The sequence below is a fragment of the Oncorhynchus kisutch genome, linkage group LG28 (genome assembly GCF_002021735.2).
Source record: "Oncorhynchus kisutch isolate 150728-3 linkage group LG28, Okis_V2, whole genome shotgun sequence".
Taxonomy (NCBI): domain Eukaryota; kingdom Metazoa; phylum Chordata; class Actinopteri; order Salmoniformes; family Salmonidae; genus Oncorhynchus; species Oncorhynchus kisutch.
Window position 1 is genome coordinate 44,310,860 of NC_034201.2, and position 19,936 is coordinate 44,330,795.

The 19,936-nt window shown below is 42.3% G+C and overlaps 1 protein-coding gene across 3 annotated transcripts in view; it reads right to left on the reverse strand.

The window, feature by feature from the left end:
• The window catches only part of gria1b (glutamate receptor, ionotropic, AMPA 1b), a 114,678-nt gene that overhangs the window by 30,275 nt on the left and 64,467 nt on the right, over positions 1-19,936 (reverse strand). For all 3 annotated transcript variants that reach the window (XM_020464358.2, XM_020464357.2, XM_031808424.1), the window contains exons 4-11: positions 19,437-19,624; positions 17,685-17,738; positions 12,244-12,402; positions 11,993-12,160; positions 10,622-10,726; positions 7,796-7,906; positions 3,915-4,121; positions 468-982 (exon numbers count right to left, since the gene is read on the reverse strand). In XM_020464358.2, the coding sequence (XP_020319947.1) occupies positions 468-982; positions 3,915-4,121; positions 7,796-7,906; positions 10,622-10,726; positions 11,993-12,160; positions 12,244-12,402; positions 17,685-17,738; positions 19,437-19,624 (1,507 nt within the window). The remainder of the gene's footprint in view (positions 1-467; positions 983-3,914; positions 4,122-7,795; positions 7,907-10,621; positions 10,727-11,992; positions 12,161-12,243; positions 12,403-17,684; positions 17,739-19,436; positions 19,625-19,936) is intronic.

A 19,936-nucleotide genomic window follows, 5' to 3' on the forward strand; every position in this document is an offset into this window, starting at 1 on the left:
AGCCTGGACTGGACCCTGGGGCTGGGCTTGGACCTAGGGAACGCCAGACAAGGGTCTGGCCTGCACCCCATGACTGCTGTCTTGGGTTGTGATAAGAACACAGGCTCCTGAAGGCCCAGTCCAGTCATACTGTCAGTAAGTCTGCTCTTGTTTTGTTCTGATCTGTTCTAATCTGTTCTGATCTTTTCTGCTGTTCTGATCGGTTCTTTTCTGATATGTTCTGATGTCTTCTGATCTGATCTGTTCTATTCTGTTCTGTTCTTTTCTGCTGTTCTGATCTGTTCTTTCTGATATGTTCTGATGTCTTCTGATCTGATCTGTTCTGTTCGGCAGGATGCCTCTGTATCCTTTCTGCTGATGACTCATCTTCCATGTCTTCACCGTGGGGAGACTTTTATAGTGTGAAAGGATGTTGTTAGTGGAAACATTACAGGTAACAGTGGGGGGTCGAAAAAAGGTGTGCCTACCTTGGCGAGATGTCACAGCCCTGCTGCATGAAGGCCCCCAGCGAGAACCACAAGCTGTTGAATATCCCAAACTCATTGGTGTGCCCCTCACTCTGGCTCTGGCCCTGTCCTTGGCCCTGGTTTTGTCCCGGTTGGGACTGGGACTGGCCCTGTCCTTGGCCCTGGTTTTGTCCCGGTTGGGACTGGGACTGTCCTGGCTCTCTCCTGGGACTGAACGACTGCTGTCTCTGCTGCTGCTCTTGGCCCTCCTCTCCCTCTGAGTCGTCCCCCTGCCACTCGTATGGGCTGAAGCGGCTGACCAGGAACAGAACCACGCTCACACCGATGTAGGCAAACACGATGCACATCCAGATCTCGTAGGCCAGTGGGTCGAGGAAGGAGAAGACTCCAGGTTTTGACTTGGTGGGCTTCTTGATCATGATGGAGATGCCCAGAGACATGAAAGGCTTGGAGAAGTCGATCACCTCCTCTCTCACCAGGGTGATGGTCAACGGGGCTACTGCTACATCTGCTTTCTAGGAGTCAAGGAGAGAATTACGTGTTCATCTATGTATCTCTGCCTCAATGTATCATTCACCAACATTATCCCTACACTCAGAAATCCATCTCTGTATTTGTCCTTCAAACATTATCCCTACACTCAGAAATCCATGTCTGTATTTGTGCCTCAAACATTATCCCTACACTCAGAAATCCATGTCTGTATTTGTCCTTCAAACATTATCCCTACACTCAGAAATCCATCTCTGTATTTGTCCTTCAAACATTATCCCTACACTCAGAAATCCATCTCTGTATTTGTCCTTCAAACATTATCCCTACACTCAGAAATCCATGTCTGTATTTGTTCTTCAAACATTATCCCTACACTCAGAAATCCATGTCTGTATTTGTCCTTCAAACATTATCCCTACACTCAGAAATCCATCTCTGTATTTGTGCTTCAAACATTATCCCTACACTCAGAAATCCATCGTCCTTCCAGCTATAAAGACTTCAAGTGGATATGACAAAAGCATTTCCTTAAAGGGGCAATCAGCAATTGCAACAATAACAAAGCATTGTCCCAGCCCCTGTTTTGGTAAAAAGCTGATGTGGATAAAGAAACCAGGGCTCCTGAGTGGCGTAGCGGTCTAAGGCACTGCATCTCAGTGCTCGAAGGCTGTATCACAACCAGCTGTGATTGGGAGTCCCATAGGAGTCCCATAGGTAGGCGCACAATTGGCCCAGCGTCGTCCAGGTTTGGCTGCTGTAGGCAGTCACTGTAAATAAGAAATTGTTCTTAACTGACTTGCCTAGTTAAATAAAGAAAAAAATTAATGTAACCATTTTCAATTCATAGACAGAGCTATCGATTCAAGGACTTACCATCCACGACACCAAATTCTAGTTTAAACCTTGAGGCTATATGGTGTCTGTTTACATTTACTTTGTTTATAATAATAGAGTAAAACAAGCTTATATTTTGGGCTCTGATGGGGTACAAAAGTTGAACTAAGCTCATGAGGCATCAATAAGCAATTTTATTCAAGAATCAATGGGTCCGTAAGTTAAAAATAAATAAAAATGGATGTAACAACTGCAGATTGCCCCTTTAAGGTGATGTGAAGGAATGTAAATCACAAGGATTAGTATACGGCTCAGTAATAGTAAACTCTGTTCCCATAAGACAAGTTTCTAAAATCACTCTCCAGCTAACATAAACACTGAGCTTTTTCAAGATGAATAATTATGAATCCCTTTCAAGAAATATTAGGCTTACAACACTGAGAGAAAAAAAATAAAAAACCCTCCAAGCGAGACTTGATTTGGTTGAGTCCACCCAGCACCTATGTCATTGTAAGGACAGAACAAATATTCTACTGTACCCTAGACCAAACTAGGAGCGTATCTTTCATCTCAAGTTCCTGAGGGCAGAGAAATAGTGTTTTGACATGATTCACATGAACAATGGAAGATATGAGAAGTGACAGTTCTGTTAGGGACGTTTCAATAACAGCCTTCCTGGAATACAAATCCAGATACTGTACTGTTCTCAATCTGTTGCCTGTTGCCCAATTCTTTGGTTACCAGACAACAGCTTTTGACTACTTGTCACACTATCACTTCAACATTGGCAGCCTATCAAGGCCCATCTGAATTGTGTTTTGACATTGAGGAAGCTGCTGGATATGTCAAGTGAGAGGTATAGACCTTTGTCCGAATATATCTCAGAACTTGTAAGGACACGCTGCGTCCTTTCTGAAGTAAAGCTGTGAAATACTTCTCCAACACGATGTTATTGTTATCACAAAGAAAGTATGTAAAAAAACTAAAACAACATAATATTGGAATGAAATAAGCCCTGCAGTATGTCCTTTGGCTACAGTTGCAAATGTACAAATGTATGTACAAATGTACAAATGTATGTACAAATGTACAAATGTATGTACAAATGTATGTACAAATGTATGTACAAATGTACAAATGTATGTACAAATGTACAAATGTATGTACAAATGTACAAATGTATGTACAAATGTATGTACAAATGTATGTACAAATGTACAAATGTATGACAAATGTACATGTTACAAATGTATGTACAAATATACAAATGTATGTACAAATGTATGTACAAATGTACAAATGTATGTACAAATGTATGTACAAATGTATGTACAAATGTACAAATGCATGTACAAATGTATGTACAAATGTACAAATGTATGTACAAATGTACGTACAAATGTACAAATGTACAATGCAGATATGTATATGCTCCAGACTTGTAAAATAACACAACGGAAACATTGTTTATACTAAAGGCCACATTGAATTTGTTTTCACGTATTTAGTATGTGACAAACAGCCACTAACAAAATCATTGCACAGGTATTTTGCGTGCATTTGTTATGTTTGGACTAAGGCTTAAAGTCGTGTCTGTATGAATATTTAATCTTGAATATTGACTGGGGGAAAAGGCTAGAGTGAAGGTTGAGATAAAAGATGGTGTGTACTTGGAAAACTACATGTTAGTCTAAAAGAAATGTGAAATAATGTCAAGATGCTTTTTATAGTGAAGATGAAGTCTATAAATTGCCTGGCTGGGCTGATGAGACAGTGGACAGCACAGTCTGATGGAACAGAGTAAATAGGCATTTTAACGTCATAGATTTAGCTGGTGGTAACTTGTGGAATAGACACCGGCTGGAATGCGGTTCTAACCAATCAGCATTCAGGATTAGACCCACCCGTTGTATAAACGACAGATACTGTACCACATCTGCAACATTTTGGTTACTGCTACTACAGTACATAAACCGAAAGTGGTTGCATTCAAAATGTGTCCTTGCTATTGGCCGAATTCCATGGACAGCTGTGTTGACTGAGACTGTACAATTAACACATTTCTCCTCTCTCAGAGCCTAGTGAGTTGCCCAGTGTGTTCATGAGATGGTTACTAACCCCATAAACGAGCTCGCCCACCATCCCGTTCCACATCTTGGACTCAGCGTCTCTGGCTCCGTACTTTCCATCCCCTACGATCTCCAGTTTATAAGTATAGCCCACATGCTTGGCGATCTCGGCGGCCAGCTCCACACAATAGCCCTCATACTTATCGTTCCCCACCAGCTGCTCATGATTTTTCTTCAGCATCACATATGGAGATTCCTAGGAAACATGAAGGACAACATTGATGTTTGTTTTTCATGGTTTCCTCCACTCAGCACGCATTCACAATACATTTTTCACACATTTTTAAAAGAGGCATTTATAAAGCTTTCCTTGTCCAGCTTTCTCTGGGACAATGTACTCTAGGGGTTCCCAGGGACTTGCCATGTCCAGTTTTCTCTGGGACAATGTACTCTAGGGGTTCCCAGGGACTTGCCATGTCCAGTTTTCTCTGGGACAATGTACTCTAGGGGTTCCCAGGGACTTTCCATGTCCAGTTTTCTCTGGGACAATGTACTCTAGGGGTTCCCAGGGACTTTCCATGTACAGTTTTCTCTGGGACAATGTCCTCTAGGGGTTCCCAGGGACTTGCCATGTCCAGTTTTCTCTGGGACAATGTCCTCTAGGGGTTCCCAGGGACTTTCCTTGATTTGAGGGGTAAAAAAAAAGTACATACCGTAGGTTTTTATTTTTTATAAGTCGCAATTGTTTATAGTAATCTAAAACTATGCATAAATCTGTGATGCTTTGGGCTAGAAACAAGTGGTAAAACACCAGAGGGAAAAAGTCCCTCGGATGCATATGGGAATAACTTTGCTTTGTCTTTATGATATTCGGAAGCTGAGCTACGCATTTCTAAAGTTGAGGAGTCAAAGAAATCTGACTTTGCTTGGAAAGTATACTGATACTCCGTCGCTATCAATTGATCTAATCACTTTCTGTAAAAGAGAGTAATATAATTAAATTGAGGGTTCATATAAATGACCATAATAAAACATATTTGGTAGCGGAATAACATTTGGGAAGGCATTTGTGAAATTTTTCTAATGTTATAAAGGGGGCCCTGGATAAAAAACGTGTACATGGTGCGGTATAATACATGAACTTGTTTACAACCATGGGGGCTTCACATCAATTTCTGTCAATTGCTTTGTGTATGCGAAGGGGCCTTCAAATGACATTATTCATAGCGAGGAAGTGGCTACCCCCGGGGATCTGGACACAATCTCACACCTTCTCCTCAGTGTCGGGTGACTCAGATCTGATGGGCAAGCAGCACTCCTGCTATTTCTGACTGGCCAGGCCAGGATGACTGTAAAGGGGCTGTGTGGAGCTCTGGGTCTACCCTCCAGCTAAAGCAGAACAGAGCTGCTGTGAAAGCAGCCCTCATGGCCAGGCCACAGGTGAACACAACATAGAGTACAATCGGGAAATAGTGGGGCTGAGATAGTTTCACAAGGACAGTATTTCAGAGTTCAGATTTAGCCAGAAGCATTTTGAGACACACAAGGGCTCTCTCTCCCTCTCCCTCTCCCTCCCCATCCCTTACTCTCTCCCTCCCCATCCCTTACTCTCCCTCTTTCTCTCTCTCTCTCTCCCTCCCCATCCCTTACTCTCCCTCTTTCTCTCTCTCCCTCTCCCTCCCCATCCCTTACTCTCTCCCTCCCCATCCCTTACTCTCCCTCTTTCTCTCTCTCTCTCTCCCTCCCCATCCCTTATTCTCTCTCTCTCTCTCTCTCTCTCTCTCTCTCTCTCTCTCTCTCTCTCTCCATCCATTACTCTCTCCCTCCCATCCCTTACTCTCTCTCCCCTCTCTCTCCCCATCCCTTACTCTCTCCCTCCCCATCCCTTACTCTCTCTCTCTCTCTCCATCCATTACTCTCTCCCTCCCCATCCCTTACTCTCTCTCTCTCTCTCTCCCTCCCCATCCCTTACTCTCCCTCTCTCTCTCTCCTCCCCATCCCTTACTCTCCCTCCCTCTCTCTCCCCATCCCTTACTCTCTCCCTCACCATCCCTTACTCTCTCTCTCTCTCGCTCCCTCCCCATCCCTTACTCTCCCTCTCTCTCTCCCTCCCCATCCCTTACTCTCCCTCTCTCTCTCTCCCTCCCCATCCCTTACTCTCCCTCTCTCCCTCCCCATCCCTTACTCTCCCTCTCTCTCTCCCTCCCCATCCCTTACTCTCCCTCTCTCTCTCTCCCTCCCCATCCCTTACTCTCCCTCTCTCTCTCTCCCTCCCCATCCCTTACTCTCCCTCTCTCTCTCCCTCCCCATCCCTTACTCTCTCTCTCTCTCTCTCCCTCCCATCCCTTACTCTCCCTCTCTCTCTCCCTCCCCATCCCTTACTCTCCCTCTCTCTCTCTCCCTCCCCATCCCTTACTCTCCCTCTCTCTCTCCCTCCCCATCCCTTACTCTCCCTCTCTCTCCCCATCCCTTACTCTCTCCCTCTCCCTCTCTTGGCGCTCTCCCTCTCTCTCTCTCTCTCCATCCATTACTCTCTCCCTCCCCAGTCCCCTTACTCTCCCTCTCTCTCTCTCCCTCCCCATCCCTTACTCTCCCTCTCTCTCTCTCCATCCCCATCCCTTACTCTCCCTCTCTCTCTCTCCCTCCCCGTCCCTTACTCTCCCTCTCTTTCTCTCCCTCCCCATCCATTACTCTCCCTCTCGCTCCCCATTCCTTACTCTCTCCCTCTCCCTCTCTTGCGCTCTCCCTCTCTCTCTCTCTCCATCCATTACTCTCTCCCTCTCTCTCTTTTTCTCTCTCTCCCCATCCCTTACTCTCTCCCTCTCTTGTGCTCTCCCTCTCTTGCGCTCTCCCTCTCTCTCTCTCGCTCCCCATCCCTTACTCTCTCCCTCTCCCTCTCTTGCACTCTCCCTCTCTCTCTCTCTCTCTCTCCCTCCCCATCCCTTACTCTCCCTCTCGCTCCCCATCCCTTACTCTCTCCCTCTCTCTCTCTTGCACTCTCCCTCTCTCTCTCTCCCTCCCCATCCCTTACTCTCCCTCTCTCTCCCCATCCCTTACTCTCTCCCTCTCTTGCGCTCTCCCTCCCTCTCTCTCTTTTTCTCTCTCTCCCATCCCTTACTCTCTCCCTCTCCCTCTCTTGCGCTCTCCCTCTCTCTCTCTCTCTCTCCCTCCCCATCCCTTACTCTCCCTCTCTCTCCCCATCCCTTACTCTCTCCCTCTCTCTCCCTCTCCCTCTCTTGCCCTCTCTCTCCCTCTCCCTCCCCATCCCTTACTCTCCCTCTCTCTCCTCATCCCTTACTCTTTCCCTCTCCCTCTCTCTCTCTCCCCATCCCTTACTCTCTCCCTCTCCCTCTACCTCTCTTGCCCTCTCTCTCCCTCTCCCTCCCCATCCCTTACTCTCCCTCTCTCTCCACATCCCTTACTCTTTCCCTCTCCCTCTCTCTCTCTCCCCATCCCTTACTCTCTACCTCTCTCTATCGTTTTCTCTCTCTCCCCTTCCCTCCCTCATGTAGATGACTTGACCCACTGGTAATGATAGCCCATTTTAGGGATTGCTTAGATGGATGAATGTGCTGTACGAAATATAAACCCTGCCGTTTGGATATGAAAAGTTAAAATAAATTCACTGTCCATTTTTTTCTGGGATAGTTGCCACTAATTTCTATCCCTGTGTGAATCCAACCTAAAAATCCCTATTTTCCAGTATAGCCATATCAAAAACAGCCTCAAACAATTGTCCTTTTTTCGTCAGTGAAACCCATTATCAGCATCCAAACATTGAGCCTATCAGTTAAGCTAGAAGAAGAAGTATTACTTAAATTATCACAGTGAATTATTGTAATGTTTGTTTATGTATCAATTAATCCCATTAGGCAACTGCCGATTTGACACGACAATAAAATGTAATTCATTCATTCTAGTGAGACTCACAAGGATACTGGTCACTATGTAGGTCCTGTTTTGCAGTCCGAAGAACTCTTCAACCACCGGTGTGTATACCGCTGTGTTCACATAGTTCTCATTCTCGTTCCAGTAGCCCACCTACAGTCAGAAAGAGTACAGTCTATCAACACACACATACGAGGAAATCATACACTTTTATTTATAGTGTAAGACATATTAATATCACTGGCTTTATGAAGCACAATTAGTCTACACACACGTAGCGTGGGCATAAGAACACTGTCCATATCAGATTTAGCATATCGTTTATGAGGGCCCTGAATATTTATGAACAGCTTTGCTTGATGTTCTTTGTGGTGGGCTATCTCATCAATTGATGTGATGTATTTAGGCGGGCGGACACCTGGGGCGATTGATTTGTGAGTTGTGCTTTGTGTCCGCTTCCATACCCTATAATTACCCTATAAGTGTATCTTTTTTTATGACTAGACTGTATACAGGTAGACCAGAAAAGCCACATCCCTGATTGGCAGATGAGTGGCAACCCTGATTACAACCACCTGCTACCCATCTTCTGTTCCCTACAAATGCTGTTTTGAATTACAGAATGTTGTACCTAAACACTAAAGAAGGCTGTAAAGACGAAACTATCCCTGACGCAGTGAGAAAAAAAATTGAATGATGAAGTAAGCTTTATGCAATATATTTTTTTGAGTGCAAACCCATTACACCTCTTTGTTTGGGTATAAGAACATCCATTAACTCATATAGCTAATCCTATAGCTAGTCCTTACGCTACACTCAGTGATAACCAACACCTCCTACCGTACGTCAGGGCCAGCTTATCTTACTCTCAGGTTGTAAGACTGTGTCGGTGATAACATTAAAGAGTGTCATCTTTATGTACAAATACCTTGCATGCCAAATGATACGAGGAATTTGCTCCAAATACAGTATGCAAGATCACTGTGCTATAGCTGGTTGCATTCATGTAAACTCAGCAAAAAAAGAAATGTCCTCTCACTGTCAACTGCATTTATTTTCAGCAAACTTAACGTGTATAAATATTTGTATGAACATAACAAAATTCAACAACTGAGACATAAACTGAACATGTTCCACAGACGTGTGACTAACAGAAATGGAATAATGTGTCCCTGAACAAAGGGGGGGGTCAAAATCAAAAGTAACAGTCAGTATCTGGTGTGGCCACCAGCTGCATTAAGTACTGCAGTGGATCTCCTCCTCATGGACTGTACCAGATTTCCCAGTTCTTGCTGTGAGATGTTACCCCACTCTTCCACCAAGACAACTGCAAGTTCCCGGACATTTCTGGGGGGAATGGCCCTAGCCCTCACCCTCCGATCCAACAGATCCCAGACGTGCTCAATGGGATTGAGATCCGGGCTAGTCGCTGGCCATGGCAGAACACTGACATTCCTGTCTTGCAGAAAATCATACACAGAACGTGCAGTATGGCTGGTGGCATTGTCATGCTGGAGGGTCCTGTCAGGGTGAGCCTGCAGGAAGGGGACCACATGAGGGAGGATTATGTCTTCCCTGTAACGCACAGCTTTGAGATTCCCTGCAATGACAGCAAGCTCAGTCCGATGATGCTGGGACACACCGCCCCAGACCATGATGGACCCTCCACCTCGACCCTCCATCGATCCCGCTCCAGAGTTCCCGGACCTCGGTGTAATACATCCGAATATCACACCTGGGGGACAGGTACAGGATGACAACAACAACTGCCCGAGTTACACCAGGAACACACAATCCCTCCATCAGTGCTCAGACTGTCCGCAATAGGCTGAGAGAAGCTGGAATGAGGGCTTGTAGGCCTGTTGTAAGGCAGGTCCTCACCAGACAACACCAGCAACAACGTCACCTATGGGTACAAACCCACCATTACTGGACCAGACAGGACCGAAGGAATGATGCTGGGACACACCGCCCCAGACCATGATGGACCCTCCACCTCCACCCTCCATCGATCCCGCTCCAGAGTACAGGCCTCGGTGTAATGTGATATTCGGATGCGTTACACCGAGGCCTGTACTCTGGAGCGGGATTTTTACTAACTATCTTTGAAAGACAGAGTCCTGAAAAAGGGACGATTATTTTTTTGCTGGGCTCATTTACTCTGATATGCTGTGCATTTTCCCAAATTAAATATATATTGATATATTAGAAACTCGAAGAGCTAGGGAAATTAATTTTCTGATTGACAAACAAATTCTTCGGATATGAATAAATAATATGAAAATCCTACAACTGCACTATGAAAACAAATATGTCACATACTGGTATGATGTGAACATTGGACATTCATTTTTTGCAAAGCCAATTTTGCTCCAGTGGTTCAATTTGTCTCCAGGGGTTCAATTTGTCTCCAGTGGTTCAATTTGGCTCCAGGGGTTCAATTTGGCTCTAGTGGTTCAATTTGGCTCCAGTGGTTCACTTTGGCTCCAGGGGTTCAATTTGGCTCCAGTGGTTCAATTTGGCTCCAGTGGTTCAATTTGGATCCAGGGGTTCAATTTGGTTCCAGTGGTTCAATTTGGCTCCAGTGGTTCAATTTGGCTCCAGGGGTTCAATTTGGCTCCAGGGTTTTTTTAACAAAGCGTCTTAAAAAAGGATTTGTAGTTAAGATGAAAACAATGTGTCCAGACAATTACAGTTGAGATGATGAGTCCATTGAGGGTGATGTTCTCTGATGAATTACCCCTACTGGTATAAGGTCAAGTGTCATACAGTATCCGACCTAACTATCTAACACAACATATTTCCCCTGAGGAGGATAAAAAGAGGTTGATTGATAATTCTAGAGGTTATGGACAAGTCCCAGTTCACCTTCAGCGGTCCACTCGGGCTCAGCTCCATGACGCTGACCGTGTAGTTGGTCCGATGGCCTTTCTCGTTAAACTGGACATGTCCAGTCAAGCCCTCAATTCGAACCTGTAGGAAAAACCAGATATGGACCAGGATTGGTGTGAAGAACTGTTAACTCTCTGAGACCTGTATCTGTGCAACCTGGAATCTGAGAAACGCTCAACTCGTTTTAAGTTGCTACAGTACGCAAAGAAATCAACACCTAATACAAGGGTAGGCAAATAGATTCAGCTGCGGGAAGATTTTTGTCTGAGCGGATGGTTGGGGGAAAAGAGATTCTAACGTCTCCTTTTTATTTTGGTGGGAATACTTGGGAACAGATTTCCTAAATTAAACTCAATTTTAGTGATTTCCTGGTGATTTATCAGTCCTTTTTTACCAAAAGCTAAAATCCTATATATATATATATATTTTTTTTTACTAAAAACTTTGGTGAGCCCCAAAAATAATCACTTGATGGCCGAGTTTTGGCCTGCGGGCCGCCTTTTGCTGTCACGCCCTGGTCGAAGTATTTTGTGTTTATCTTCATTTATTTGGTCAGGCCAGGGTGTGGCATTGGTTTTTGTATGTGGTGTGTATGTATTGGGATTGTAGCTTAGTGGGGTGTTCTAGTTAAGTCTATGGCTGTCTGAAGTGGTTCTCAAACAGAGGCAGGTGTTTATTATTGTCTCTGATTGGGAACCATATTTAGGCAGCCATATTCTTTGAGTGTTTTGTGGGTGATTGTCCTTAGTGTCCTTGTTCCTGTCTCTGTGTTAGTTTACACCAGTATAGGCTGTTTCGGTTTTCGTTACGTTCTTTGTTTTGTAGTGTTTGTATTGATTCGTGTTTTACGTTTGTTTATTAAACATGGATCGCAATCTACACGCCGCATTTTGGTCCGACTCTCCTTCACCACAAGAGAACCGTTACAGTTGCCTACCACCGATATAATATATTTTTTATACAATACTGTATGATTATATTATAGCTAGGAGCAAAAACTGCAAAAATGTCCTTTTCCTATCTCAAAAACACAAGATTGTTATTTCAGGATTCCAATATTACCAGCTGGTTGTTTTGACATAGCATGATATCTAACATAATATTTGAAATCCTACAATTCTACAGGTCACAAGATAACTATTTAAGGATTACTGTACATATAGCTCACAAGTTTGCATTTAACTGAGGGTTTAACACAATAGTACTTAATTTTAGCTTGTATTGTTTTCTATTGTACAGTATTTCTCATAGTCATACATGATTAATTGCCTGTGCAGCTAGCGTTGAGTTTGAAGCCTAGTCCTTCTATTCTCTGTGGCTGTGGAGTGAGTGGTGCTATCTGCCTACCTGCTGTAGGGCTCTCTGGATGTCGATACCCTGGCCCCAGGGAGCTGGTGGGTTGGCCAGACACTCGCCAGCGTTGCCTCGCCGGGAGATGTCAATACGTTGCTTCCGGAGGTTCTGAAAGGCGGTTGCCATGACGCTCACTCCGTCGTATGTGAGGGCTCCTGTGTACTAAGAGGACAAATCCGAGGAGGCAACATTATTGGAATCTTGAGAACATGAATGGAAAGATCTCTGAGACAGTTTGATCATACCTTCAGTCTTCTCTTGGGTAGTTTAAGGTCTTTGCTGTCAAAGTCCACCCACTCCTCTATGACCTTGCTGACATTTTCGTCTGAGTAGTTCATTAGTTGGAACCCGGTGACGTTGGCACCACTCTTCTGGAACTCAGTGAAGTTCATGTCCAAAAATCCCTGAGAAAGAAGGAATCAAATTCTTACCATAGAACAGAAGCAAACTTAAGCTAAGTAAACAAAACAGAACCAAACATGGCTTAGCCGTAAGGATGGAGCAGATCCTTGGATGACAGTGTTTTTTCAGAGTGCCGGTATTGAAAGCTTGGATTTCTTAGAGCTGCTATTCAGCTGTTCAAACCCACTTGAGAAGTCACCCACTGGGCAAAAACTTGTTGAATCAACATTGTTCCCACGTCATTTCAACACCTAAAAGTCAATGTGATGATGTTGAATCAACGTTGTTTCCACGTCATTTCAACACCTAAAAGTAGATGTGCTGATGTTGAATCAACATTGTTTCCACGTCATTTCAACACCTAAAAGTCAATGTGCTGACGTTGAATCAATGTTGTTTCCACGTCATTTCAACACCTAAAAGTCAATGTGCTGACATTGAATCAAAATGGAAAACTGATTGGATTTAAATGAAGTCATCAACGTCTGGAAATTTTGAATATTTTCAGCCACATTTCTACCTATATCATTACCATTGTGACTGTTTGATTTCACATTGAATTCACGTTAGCTGACAACTCAACCAAATGTAAATCAAAACTAGATGTTGAACTGATGTCTGTGCCCAGTGGGCAGATCCAGGCAGTCACTACAAATCTATGAAGCAGGAAATGAAAACCACTATTCTACAGTTTGACAAGCAGATGTCTTTTCAACTGCATCTGCCCTCCTTTTACTATTTTGATTTACAAATATGGCTACTTGTAGTCATGCAAAGATAGAATCAAGTCAAACACAGGACAGCACTCCCAAAGTCTCTGAGCGTTCAAGGAAGTGTGTACAGTCCATTAAAACACACAATTAGACACAGCATGATGACTTCAAAATGGAACTTCGGTAACCCTTCACCTTAAATGTACACTAATGAATATGTAACTAAATAGTAATACATGATATTTATAACATTGTAGTTACATGTAATTACTATGTAAATACTATGTAATTATACTGTAATAAGGGTTTAGCGGTATAGGTTATTACACAAGTGGAACAAGGACGTGTAATTACAAATCTGCTTGTCGGAGGTTATTCCGGATCTTCAAATTGAAGATCACGTTTCGTTACTGACCATACTTAATTAATAAACAGAGGGAGCATGAGTGTGTGTGTGTGTGTGTGTGTGTGTGTGTGTGTGTGTGTGTGTGTGTGTGTGTGTGCGAGCATGTGTGTGTGTGTGTGTGTGTGTGTGAGTGTGAGTGTGAGTGTGTGTGTGTGTGTGTGTGTGTGTGAGTGTGTGTGTGAGCATGTGTGTGTGTGTGTGTGTGTGTGTGTGTGTGTGTGTGTGTGTGTGTGTGTGTGTGTGTGTGTGTGTGTGTGAGTGTGTACGTGTACGTACGTGTGTGTGTGAGTGTGTACGTGTGTGTGTGTGCGAGCATGTGTGTGTGTGTGTGTGTGAGTGTGTACGTGTGTGTGTGTGTGTGAGTGTGTGTACGTGTGTGTGTGTGTGTGTGTGTGTGTGTGTGTGTGTGTGTGTGTGTGTGTGTGTGTGTGTGTGTGTGTGTGTGTGTGTGTGTGTGTGCGAGCATGTGTGTGTGTGTGTGTGTGTGTGTGTGTGAGTGTGTACGTGTGTGTGTGTGTGTGTGTGTGTGTGTGTGTGTGTGTGTGAGTGTGTGTGTGTGTGTGTGTGTGTGTGAGAGCGTGTGTGTGTGTGTGTGTGTGTGTGTGTGTGAGTGTGTACGTGTGTGTGTGTGTGTGTGTGTGTGTGTGTGTGTGAGTGTGTGCCCCATCTGGCAAATCGTTCAAATGGTAAGGAACTGCGGAGTGTTGCATCTTGCCACCTTTATAATCATTATTATCTATGTTTCCTACGGCTCAATCCAGTTAGGAATTTAGACCTCTTGAGTTGATCCCTCTGGAGTGGATGTTTAGACCTGACATGCAACCCTTAAGCCAAACATACAGCATCCTCTCCTGGTGAAGTACTGTGTATAACACAAGACGACATACCACTAGAGCAAGCGGCTAGCTTGTTGCTTCATGGTCGACAGCTGACCTCAGATCTCAAATCAAATCAAATCAAATCAAATCATATTTTATTGGTCACATACATGTTGAGTAGCAGATGTTATTGCGGGTGTAGTGAAATGCTTGTGCTTTTAGCTCTGACAGTGCAGTAATATCTGACAAGTAATAGACAACAAATTACACAACATATACCCAGTACACACAAATCTAAGTAGGATTGAATTAAGACTATATAAATATGGACGAGCGATGTCAGAGCGGAACGGACTAAGATACAGTAGAATAGTATAGAATATAGTGTATACATATGAGATGAGTAATGATAGATATGTAAACATTAAGTGACTAAGATACAGTAGAATAGTATAGAATACAGTATATACACATGAGATGAGTTATGATAGATATGTAAACATTATTAAAGTGAATGAGATACAGTAGAATAGTATAGAATACAGTATATACACATGAGATGAGTAATGCATAGACTAAGATACAGTAGAATAGTATAGAATACAGTATATACATATGAGATGAGTAATGCATAGACTAAGATACAGTAGAATAGTATAGAATACAGTATATGCATATGAGATGAGTAATGCATAGACTAAGATACAGTAGAATAGTATAGAATACAGTATATACATATGAGATGAGTAATGCATAGACTAAGATACAGTAGAATAGTATAGAATACAGTATATGCATATGAGATGAGTAATGCATAGACTAAGATACAGTAGAATAGTATAGAATACAGTATATGCATATGAGATGAGTAATGCATAGACTAAGATACAGTAGAATAGTATAGAATACAGTATGTGCATATGAGATGAGTAATGCATAGACTAAGATACAGTAGAATAGTATAGAATACAGTATATGCATATGAGATGAGTAATGCATAGACTAAGATACAGTAGAATAGTATAGAATACAGTATATACATATGAGATGAGTAATGCATAGACTAAGATACAGTAGAATAGTATAGAATACAGTATATGCATATGAGATGAGTAATGCATAGACTAAGATACAGTAGAATAGTATAGAATACAGTATATACATATGAGATGAGTAATGCATAGACTAAGATACAGTAGAATAGTATAGAATACAGTATGTGCATATGAGATGAGTAATGCATAGACTAAGATACAGTAGAATAGTATAGAATACAGTATATGCATATGAGATGAGTAATGCATAGACTAAGATACAGTAGAATAGTATAGAATACAGTATATGCATATGAGATGAGTAATGCATAGACTAAGATACAGTAGAATAGTATAGAATACAGTATATACATATGAGATGAGTAATGCATAGACTAAGATACAGTAGAATAGTATAGAATACAGTATATACATATGAGATGAGTAATGCATAGACTAAGATACAGTAGAATAGTATAGAATACAGTATGTGCATATGAGATGAGTAATGCATAGACTAAGATACAGTAGAATAGTATAGAATACAGTATATACATATGAGATGAGTAATGCATAGACTAAGATACAGTAGAATAGTATAGAATACAGTATATACATATGAGATGAGTAATGATAGATATGTAAACATTATTAAAGTGCCTAGTGTTCCATTCCTTAAAGTGGCCAGTGATTCCTAGTCTATGTCTATAGGCAGCAGCCTCTAATGTGCTAGTGATGGCTGTTTAACAGTCTGATGGCCTTGAGATAGAAGCTGTTTTTTAGTCTCTCAGTCCCAGCTTTGATGCACCGGTACTGACCTCGCCTTCTGGATGATAGCGGGGTGAACAGGTAGTGGCTCGGGTGGTTGATCTCTATATGAAGCTATGCTAACGTGAAAAGGAAAACCTAGAAAGATGGCCGCTGTTTTATGGGCTCTTAACCAACCATGCTATTTTGTTCGTTTTTTTCGCATTGTTTGTAACTTATAATGTTGCTGCTACCGTCTCTTATGACCGAAAAGAGCTTCTGGACATCAGAACAGCGATTACTCACTTTGAACTGGACAAATTATTTTTCTTACCCCCTGTATATAGACTCGTTATTGTTATTTTACTGCTCTCTAATTATTTGCTACATTTATTTATTTATATATATATTTTTTTATTTTTTTATTTTTCTTAAAACGGCATTGTTGGTTATTAAGGACTTGTAAGTAAGCATTTAACTGTAAGGTTTACATCTGTCGTATTCGGCGCATGTGACAAATACAATTGGATTTGATTTAAAATAGAGGCTAGCTTGTTGCTTCATGGGTGACAGTTGACCTCTGATCTCTATATGAAGCTATGCTAACGTGACAGGCAAACCTAGACATGGAATGACTTATGAGGCAACTATGCTTCACTACAATTGGATATGTGTGGAATGCAGAATCATTCTAACAGTGTTCCTACCTACTATTGATGGTATTTAGGAACTCATTGGGTCTGGTGGCCAATGAATATTAACATGAAGCAACGAGCCCATTAATAATAATGGAAGACTAACTTCTGTTTAGTTACGCAAAGAACAAAAACACACACATTCATATACCAAATATATATATATATAAAACCAACCATATATATATATATATGCGCAAGTATAGTGTAAGCATGTACAAGCACGCACATGCACACACACACACATGCACACACACATGCACACACACACACGCACACACACACACGCGCACACACACACACACACACACACACACACACACACACACACACACACACACACACACACACACACACACACACACACACACAAAGAAGCTCAGAGCCCTACAATTGTCTTAAAGGAGTAGAAATGATAATATACTTGCTCAGCGGGTAATCAGCAATCTGTCTACATTGTGTTCTGCACAGACAAGCAGAAGCTCTACTGGTCTGTTAGATACAGAGAAGATGAACAGGCACCAAATCATGGAACAACGCCACCATAGATTAGTCTAAACAATCGGTTTCCATCAATTCTGCAAAAGATGAAACTACAGTTGTGCTTACGTGTTTGTAATCGTTCAGTGGGGATGAAGTTACAGTGTTATTTTACTTCTCAATGGGGGCGTCAGTAGTGTCGTGATCAGAACAACAACAACAACAACAAAAATCCTATCAATTTCACAGTAGAGTTCTCTTGACTGGGAGCTCCAGCAATATCTACAAAGAAGACATTTCAGATGGATTGAAAATAACATTACAATGAAATTACATTGGAGCCTGCATGTTGCATCAAAGCTTCAATTGTTTCAGAGAGGGCTAGACTTACCAGGTTTGCCAATATGTAGTGGTAATTCTTTAGGTTCTTCTTCTGAGCAGCGATCTGGAAAGCATAACAAAATGGGGAAATTATGTCCATTTGGCAACACATCAATGAAAGCATTTTGAAAGCTATTGCATTCCAGATGTGGATTGAGGTGTCCCATTAATCCTGAGTGGCGCAGCTGTTTAAGGGCACTGCATCTCAGTGCAAGAGGCGTCACTACAGTCCCTGGTTTGACTCCAGGCTGTATCACATCTGGCTGTGATTGGGAATCCCATAGGGTGTGCACAATTGGCCCAGTGTCATCCGGGTTAGGTTTAAAAAATATATATATATCTTTATTTAACTAGGCAAGACAGTTAAGAACAAATTCTTATTTACAAACACAGCCTACTGGGGAACAGTGGGTTAACCACCTTGTTCAGGAGGCAGAACAACAGAGTTTAACCTTGTCAGCTCAGGGATTTGATCTAGCAACCTTTTGATTACAAGTCCAAAGCTCTAACCACTAGGCTACCTGCCACCCCTAGGGTTAGGCCGGGGTAGGCCGTCATTGTAAATAAGAATTTGTTCTTAACTGACATGCCTAGTTGAATAATTGTTCAATTTAAAAAAAAAATGTATCGCAGTCCTCCCAAATAGAAGCTAATTGTTCCTGTCTTTGAGGAAATGAATTACTCATCTCCTGTCTCTGCCTGCATGTCTGAGTAAAATATCAGTGCTCAGCAGAAAGGGGGCAGCTGGAACAACTCACCGTGGAAGGCTGGGAAGGATTTGGCATCTGTCACTGTGGGAAGCCCAATTAGAGCGTTAATGACTACATGTTCACAATCTGTATCAAAATCACTAGTACACCTGTGATGGATAGGCCCGGGATCGCCTCTGGGAGACAGAATGAAGCAGCCTGTCAGGGATAATTGAGTCTGACCATATTTCTAAATGATCTGTAAACTACATGTTTTTGAATATGCTAATTTCACTAGCTCTCTGCTATTCAGAAACCATGACATTTTTACATTTTAGTCATTTAGCAGAAGCTCTTATCTAAAGCGACGTACGAGAGCAATTAGGGTTAAGTGCCTTGCTCAAGGGCAAATCGACAGATTTTTCACCGAGACGGCTTAAGGATTTGAACCAGTGACCTCTCGGTTACTGGCCCAACGGGACAAAAGACATTTTACATATTCAAAATAACTCAAAGGAACTGTTATCTCTCCCAAACAAGATAGACTACATTTATAAAAAGGTCTGCTATGAATGTTTCTTAAACTAGGTTTTTGAATAGTTTTAGTCCAACTCTACTCACTGTGGTGATTCCTATTTATAGTACAATATATAAATGGTACCAGGGAACAATATTGTCCCTGGAGAACTGGCTGATGATGTGATCTTCCAGCAGCAGCATGGAATCCAAGTCATACACATCTATCTTTGTCTTCATTACAAACTTCCCTCCACTGTCCCCCTGAGACTGGCCCAGTATAGAACAGAGACACTATAACAGTACCAAGCAGTGTTCAAACTGAACCCTTGTAACTGAACCTTTGTCAATAGTTTGAGTTGTAAGACTCAGTAAGAGGAGGAAGGGTTTATTTTGTTACTCTAGCTGCATGGTCTTCTTGTTGGTGTGAACCCATCCAATCCAATTACTGAACTAATCTGTGTAGTTTACAGACCATCTCTTCATGCATTAAGCTCTCAATAGTCACCTCCCCCTTGTTTCATTACTGGACTGTCTATCAATCTGATGTTATTTACCAGGTTGAGGATCAAGTTGAGTCTCTCCAGCTCACAGTCCAGGATGATGTTGTACTCCTTCTTCTTCTCTAGGTCCTGAACCACCTTCAGGAAGGCCACCTGATCCATACCACTGTCCAGGTTCACTGATGTCACCTGCCATGTCCTCTCTGCTGCTGTATCCAGAATCTTCTGCAGCACTGTCAGGCCTACAAGACAAACACCGAAGGTACACGTTAATTAGTCTGGGCATATTTGATGGTAAACCACACTTAGGTACTTTACTTAGGTGAAGTAAACCACACTTAGGTACTTTACTTAGGTGAGGTAAACCACACTTAGGTACTTTACTTAGGTGAAGTAAACCACACTTAAATCAAATCAAATCAAATCAAATTTTATTTGTCACATACACATGGTTAGCAGATGTTAATGCGAGTGTAGCGAAATGCTTGTGCTTCTAGTTCCGACAATGCAGTAATAACGAACAAGTAATCTAACTAACAATTCCAAAAAAAAAC